This window comes from Myodes glareolus, chromosome 20 (genome assembly GCF_982192425.1).
Source record: "Myodes glareolus chromosome 20, mMyoGla1.1, whole genome shotgun sequence".
NCBI lineage: Eukaryota > Metazoa > Chordata > Mammalia > Rodentia > Cricetidae > Myodes > Myodes glareolus.
In genome coordinates, this window is record NC_142045.1 from 8,625,580 (window position 1) to 8,633,389 (window position 7,810).

The 7,810-nt window shown below is 43.2% G+C and overlaps 1 protein-coding gene across 2 annotated transcripts in view; it reads left to right on the plus strand.

Moving 5' to 3' along the window:
* Gucy1b1 (guanylate cyclase 1 soluble subunit beta 1) overlaps positions 1-3,921 on the plus strand; it is a 42,384-nt gene extending 38,463 nt beyond the window's left edge. For both annotated transcript variants that reach the window (XM_048424591.3, XM_048424592.3), the window contains exons 11-14: positions 528-668; positions 1,062-1,216; positions 1,517-1,643; positions 2,710-3,921. In XM_048424591.3, the coding sequence (XP_048280548.1) occupies positions 528-668; positions 1,062-1,216; positions 1,517-1,643; positions 2,710-2,733 (447 nt within the window). In that variant the 3' untranslated portion in view covers positions 2,734-3,921. The remainder of the gene's footprint in view (positions 1-527; positions 669-1,061; positions 1,217-1,516; positions 1,644-2,709) is intronic.
* The last annotated feature ends 3,889 nt before the right edge of the window (positions 3,922-7,810 follow it).

The following is a 7,810-nucleotide window of genomic DNA, read 5'->3' on the forward strand; positions in this document are numbered from 1 at the left end:
CCAGTTCAGCTGAACTAAACATTCAGCTCCAGGTTTTGTAAGAAACCCTGTCTGAAAACAAGGTAGCAGGCTGAGGCTATAGGTCAGTGGCAGAGTGTCTGCCTGGAGTGTGTGAGGACCTGGATTCCAGATCGATCCCCACCAGCATATGCTCACACACAAAAAAGGAAAAATGGCAAAAATTAAGGTAGAAAGAGAGAGAGAGAGCTTCCATCAACCTGAAGTCTATGTGCATAGGCAAGCACACTGCACACCTACCCACACACACTTGCACATACATGGGTAAGGGCATCTTTACACATATGTGCTTGCACACGTACATGTTCTACTAAGTTATAAGGGGATCTCAGAGGAAATGATCAAGAACCCATATCATGTAAGTTCCAAATTGTTAGAAGCTCCCATCATGCTAGAGCACACACGACTCTAGCTTTAAGGAATTCTGGGAAATACGATGTTTTATAATAATTATAATAACCAGTCACTTTATGCCCCCTTTTAACACGTGAATGTGTGTGTCACCTTAGGTGGAGACTGTTGGCGACAAGTACATGACCGTGAGCGGCTTACCGGAACCTTGTATCCACCACGCACGGTCCATTTGCCACCTGGCCTTGGACATGATGGAAATCGCTGGTCAAGTTCAGGTAGACGGGGAATCTGTCCAGGTGAGCAGAGAAATCGGACACTGGGACGCTAATGGCAGAACTCAGTTAATAACCGATGCACACTTCTAATCTGGAGATGGTTAACATGTACAGAAAGGGGTATCTTGAGAGAACACTGACTATTGTATCACACTCCTCCAGACATGGGAAATAAATTAGCTCGTTTGTTCTGTAGACAGACTGTCCTGAGGACAAGGAAATTTCCCACTCTTTCTGTTCTCTTGTCTCTCCACGGATGCTGGAAGCGGCCCTTGTTATATCTTCAGGCCTTTCTCTTTGGACAGACCATTTCCCTTCTCGGAGGGGCGCTGCATGAGGGCATTTGAAATAGTCTGTAAAATCACACTTATGTTGACAACCAAGGCTACCGAAGTCCAACTTTGCCTTCTCCAGATCACAATCGGGATCCACACCGGGGAGGTGGTGACAGGTGTCATTGGCCAGCGGATGCCGCGGTACTGCCTCTTTGGAAATACCGTCAACCTCACAAGCAGAACAGAAACCACAGGAGAAAAGGGAAAGATTAACGTGTCTGAGTATACATACAGGTGAGGGGGACGTCATGCTCTTTACAGGGGAGTCTGTGACAAACTGTGTGGCGTCACTCCCTTTAAACAGCTGCCACCTCTGTATCTCCCCTCTGCTTCTGGGATTATTATTTTCTATTTGAGAAGTGTGTACCGCTGCTTCGGTGGCAAACCACTCCACATCACAGTGGAGGTTTCTCGTAAGCACTGTTGCTGCAATCCTAAGTGCCTTTAGCTACCCCTGCACTGTGGGGTCTGGTTGTCTGGATTCTCTCCATCGCCTCAATCAGCTTCCCTGTCTGCTCCTTCTCCTATCTCCAGGTGTCTCATGTCTCCAGAAAACTCAGACCCACAATTCCATTTGGAGCACAGAGGCCCCGTGTCCATGAAGGGCAAGAAAGAACCAATGCAAGTTTGGTTTCTATCCAGAAAAAACACAGGCTTAGAGGTATGGCTCATCAGGGCACCTTTGCTTTTGTTTCTGAGAAAGAAAATAAAGTGGGAAGTTCCAGCAGACACACCAGCAATGACCTAGGAATGAAAAGAATTCTTGCTTACAGAGAGGAACTCCAGTAAAGGGCGACTTTGCTGCAGTACTGATAAACCAGTTAGAACCAGATCTGCTTTAGAAGGTGTTATAAGGGTTTTTGTCTTCTAATGAAGTAGGAACCAAAAAGCCTCAGGCCCATGGGTTAGGGTTAGGGTTAGGTTAGGGCGTACTTCTTCTGTGGTCTAGTTCAAACAGCCCAAGTGCTGAGTCCTCAGGAACCCAAGAGACCTTCTCGGCCCCTGCTGCTCCCTCTGAGACCTCAGCAAGTCTACACAATGACCACATTTCCTGACGGTTTTATCACTCAGAAAACTTAGGCTCCTCCCCAGGCCACCACAAGCTCCTGCATGGTGTTTTAAAGACCCTTGATGATCTGGTCTCCTCGGAGTTTCTCCTTCAGAGATGTCTGACTTCTGGTTTTTCAGAATCTAAACAATTCCTTAGAGGAGATTTAGGTTCTCAAGTGCAGAGAGATTCCACTCCAGCCACAAGCCAAGGCAGGACTGCACTGTCCCCGCCCGGCCTGTCCTCTTCTTCTCAAGGGGTCAGACGAGAAGACCAAGTACAGCTTTGTTCCCTCTTCGACACGTTAACTCTTCAGAGGGTGTGAGATGACCCGAGCACATCTCTTGTCCTCTCTGTATACATTCCCTAGAAATGGTTTCACAGGATATAACTATAAAGGGATTCGAAAGTCAGCTTTTAAATACTTATCATATTGCAGCTGCTTTTATTCCTTTGAATAACTAGCTTGTGGGGGTGGCATTCCCCTGGGTGCCCTTCTGAAGAGGCGGACTCCAAGACCGTAAGAATGATTTCTTCTTAAACTGGGCTGGAGATGGTTCATAGGAACTATAGATATCAATATATACCCCACTGTCGGAGACAGAAAAATGTGTTTGGGGGACACGGTAAGCTTCATTAATGCGGAAAGTCTATAATGTATTTTTCCCACCCATTTAAGGAAACAAACCAGGATGAAAATTGAGTCTCAGATTGGCGGGCAACAAGAACTGTCATTTGGCTTCTGGTGGCGTCCTAAGACATGTCAAGCCTGGGAGCATGTCTTCCCTGTGGATATTGATTTCTACTGTCCTTTCTCATGACCCAAGGCTTTCACACCTAGTTACACGTATCCGGCACTATTCAGTATCTGATGTTAGCTCTGCTTCTGACTACTTTTAAGGTGATGGTAAAGTTTGGCTTTTGATGTGGATTGTTTGAGCGTCGTGTTCCTGAAATTCTGCTGCAAGTGTTACCTACACTGGTGACCTAAAAGTGGTAAACAGCCAATACGTATTTGTTGAATTAGATAAAATGAGACTTAATAGAATCTGGCCTTGTGTGTATCATGGCTCAAGGTTTGTTTTATTCTCCATGTTTATGTACATGTATATTTTAATGACTAGGACATAAAACAAGGATCATATCATGTTGGTGCATGTCATTCTAGAAACCATTTTTCTAAAGGAGTGGATCTAAGTTTTAGGAAAAATGCAAATTATTTCTAGACTTCTGAAGTAGGAATTTATATGCTATGCTAAGAAACGAGTGACTATTTTGAAGGATGCTAGTTCTCTCCTGGAAATATAGAATATACATTTCTGTTATTGTAAAATTGGGCTGCTCATTCAAGTTTCACACCAATTACAGTTTATCTAACATCCGACATGCCCTAATTTGTATCGCAGGCCTTGTATTGAGTTTCAGAAACTACTGATGGCTGGGATGGGGCTGTATTGTTTCACACTCAAAGTTGCATTTGCTTGAGCAAGCGTTGGGGGTCAAACTATATCCAAGAACAAAGCTGAGAACTGTTGGAGCCAACCATGGCCTGTCTCCAGGCCTGAGCTTCCGTTACTAGCTTAGAGGAATGGCAACGCATCCAGGACATCAATATTCAGAATATTCAGAAAAATCATTTTAATCCCAACCTAGAGTGGGAATATTTGGCCTATCATCCTTTAAATATCTCTGATAATTTATTGGTATCTATCTTTATAAAATATAGTACAACTACTTTTATGTAAAAATATTTGTCTTTAAATTTAGTATTTCATATCAGCACATCAATATATGTATAAATGTTACCTGTTAATTGTGTAAAAAAAACTCTAAATTATTTTTTTCACTTGTCTATTGAGAGTTTTAATTTAATAAAATGATATTGCCACAACTTGCAATTTTTCTTAATTTCCTATTTAAAGGCATTTATAACTTTATTTCCGAGCTATCAATTAATTCTGATTTTTCTACTTTCATAATTTGTTTTCAGAGCTGGGTGTTCATCTTAGAGCATGACACACACATGCTGGACAATTCTGTAACAGGGAGCTGCACACACCACCCATCTGTGATATAAATGTTTAATAGGTACTTGTACTAACACTCTGTTTGCTTGTTTATTTGTTCAAGACAATGTCTCACTCTTTAGCCAGACTGTCCTTGAATTTAGATAGTCCTCCTGCCTTATTGTTGGGATGACAGGCATGAGGTGCTAAAGGATAGTTTTCCTCCGGCATCATGGAGAAACAGAATGAAAGGTGAAACACCAGAGAAAATGCAGACAAATGTGAAAATGTCCTCAACTGAAATAGCTCACGGCCTTCTTAAGGTGGGAGAGGTATACACAAATAACCAATGCATTTAATATCCAGAGCGATGAAAGACAGTTGACACAAAGAAATGATACTGAATGAGTAACTTGAGAAAAGAAGGTTAATTAAAATAATTCTGTTAGCATTTTCATAAGGCCCAACACATTTATTGAGGGTTCCTTTTGGCTTGCCCTGGCTTAGGTGTTTGGGTATGTTATAATTTGGATCTGACTGACTCCCCCAGACTCTAGTGCTGATGGCTTGGTCTTCCTACAGCTGATTTTAAGAAAAAAACTCCAGTGTAAGGAAGTTAGGCTATGGAGGTAGCACACCCTTGAAGAGACCAAGACATCCAATCCGCCCCCACCCCCAGGCCCCATTCACATGGGCTTTGCTGCCGTAAGCGATGTCATTGCTATGATGTGTCACCTATAACAGGGGCAAAACAACAAAGATCATGGACCGAAACGCCTACCATCACAATCATAACCCAAGGACAACATCTCTCCCTAGTTTTCCTGGGCATTTTGTTATACGAATAGGCCGCAAACATGAAGTGTGCTAATAAGCAAAACATCTCTGCCGTTAAAACATTTCCACGCAAGATTTCCCCTCTGGACAACTCTGCAGTGTCAACTGGGTACAAACCACCCAGCCTGAAAAGTTGCTGAATCTCTGTTTAAATGACCTGTTCCTTGATGTGGGAGTCCTTTTTGTATGCTGCGATTATCAACAATGAATAAAGAATCTGCCTTGGCCTGTTGATAGGACAAAACTTAGGTAGACAGGGAAAACAGAACTGAATGCTAGGAGAAAGAAGGGGAGAGTGAGGGGGATGTCATGGATCTGCAGCCAGAGATAGATGTGCTGGAACTTTGCTGTTAGGCTACGACCTCATGGCAATACACAGATCAATAGAAATTGGTTAAATTAAGATGTCAGAGTTAGCCAATAAGCTAGAGCTAATGGGTCAAGCAGTGATTTACTGAATACAGTTTCTGTGTGATTATTTCGGTTCTGGGCAGCCAGGACAATAAGCGGCCCCCTCCCATGCAACAGTTTCTTGCTTTTCCCTCGCCATTCCACACCCTCAAATTTCTTTCCTATCTAAATTCACTTAATTTCTAGTTTTTTTTCCCCTATCCCGTAGTGAAGAAGAGTGTTGTCTTAGCCGGTGAGACCTGCTAGCTGCTGCCTTTCTAAGGCTGTACCTGCTCTGTCTGGAAGGTCTTTGTCCATGCTGTGATGGCAGCCTCCTATCGCCTAACTCAAGAGCCTTCCAACAGAGAAGAGAACTCCTGTGCTCCATGGTCCCACGGCACTTAACAGAGCACACTGTTTATTTCCTTTCTGTCGCTGTGAATCTTACAACCAAAGTACTTCCTCTTTTCCTATTTGTCAGCTGAATTTATCACAGATAAGCAGTTGATCAATACTTTCTGTGGGAGGTATAGAGTAGTCTGTGGGAGGTATAGAGTAGTCTGTGGGAGGTATAGAGTAGTCTGTGGGAGGTATAGAGTAGTCTGTGGGAGGTATAGAGTAGTCTGTGGGAGGTATAGAGTAGTCTGTGGGAGGTATAGAGTAGTCTGTGGGAGGTAGAACTAGATTTGAAGGACAAGTGGGAAAGGTAAGAGATGGGAGGAAAGAAAGGGCTACAGAAAGGCTGATTTATCTATCTATCTATCTATTTATTTATTAAAAATTTCCACTTCCTCCCCGCCTCCCTTTTCCTTTCCCCTCCCTCCCTCCCCCTCCCTCTCTAGTCCTAAGAGCAGTCAGGGTTCCCTGCCCTGTGGGAAGTCCAAGGTCCTCCCCCCTCCACCCAGGTCTATAAAGGTGAGCATCCAAACAAACCAGGCTCCCACAAAGTCAGTCCATGCAGTAGAATAAAAACCCAGTGCCTTTGTCCTTGGCTTCTCAGTCAGCCTTCATTGCCAGCCACGTCCAGAGTGTCCATTTTGATCACATGCTCCATCACTCCCAGTCCAGCTGGCCTTGGTGAGCTCCTATTAGATCAGTCCCACCATCTCAGTGGGTGGATGCACCCCTCGTGATCCTGACTTCCTTGCTCATGTTCTCCCTCCTTCTGCTCCTCATTTGGACCTTGGGAGCTCAGTCCAGTGCTCCAATGTGGGTCTCTGTCTCTATCTCCATCCATCGCCAGATGAAGGTTTTATGATGATATGCAAGATATTCATCAGCGTGGCTATGGGAAAGGCTGTTCTTAAGCTATCATTTAACCAGTTCTTGAAAGAAGTCCTGCTGCAATTGGTGCGGGTTGAGTTGACAGCAGAGACCTAGACTCTGTGGTTTTAGGGGGTGGTTAGTCTTTGGCCTGAGCCTTCACTCAAATGATGGAAAGGCAGAAAGGCCACTGAGAACTTAAGGTTCATAACTCAAAGTTTGTAGTACGATATGGGTCAAAGGGGACGAGGAGAAAGGTAAGCACGGGCGACCTGTCCAGTTAGTTGATAGATGGCAAGACCTCTAAATGGGACAGAGGGTGCAGAAGGGAGAAGGAATTTCGGGAAAAGGCAATGAGAATATTAGACACAGGTTGAGGAGTGCCTATGGTTGCCTTTAAGAGAGTAATGACTGTTTTCTCAAGGTGGCAGGATGAGTGAGTGTAGAAATAACATTGGGTCTGTAGAGCTTTGGCTTCACAGTCTGCTAGCAGCCTGTGACCATGATACATCCCCCTAATCTATGTTCTGGTTCTCACTGTTAAAAGTGGGAGTACAATAGCCATTGCTGAAATTATTTGTTGGAATATTAAAACATGAAGAAATTATAGCATTAGAACATGGGTTTGGCATTTTGAGGATAGTAGAAACATAACCAGAGACATGTAAATTCATAAATTGTTGATGACACGCTGGAGAGTAAGCTATGGATAGCATGTGTCATGATAAAACAATAGTATCCACAAGCAAAATCTGGAAAATATTTCAATATTCAAACACAGAAATTTTCCTACAAATTAAACTCAAGTATAAAAGAGCACTTGGTCAGTTTGGATTTAAAAGACATTTTCATTAATACGTAAAATATGCATGTATTTTATGATTCATAACTATTTCATGTTTTTTGAATCTATAATTGACTCACCAAATGATGTGCTGTTTTCTTTGTTATTGAATGGGGAGAGGAGTTTTCTGCAAGCTTTGCCTAAGTAGATTTCCTTTTCTGACATTTGCAATGATGGCTGATGAACCTCTAGAGGGCAGCAGAGAATGGACCATCAAGACCGTGGAGCCTGGGGAAGGAGACAATTGCTCTCCAAGTTCACCTTCTGTAGCTAACTCAGTCACTTCCTTGTGCAATCTTGAATTCATTCCCATCCTCCCACAAATCCAAAAGAATACCACAAAACATCCAGTTTTACTCATCAGGAGATAACAAATCTACTTTTAGATATCTTTTTCAGAAATGCTGACCAAGCATTCCCTGCCTGTTCTGTAGGGAGTT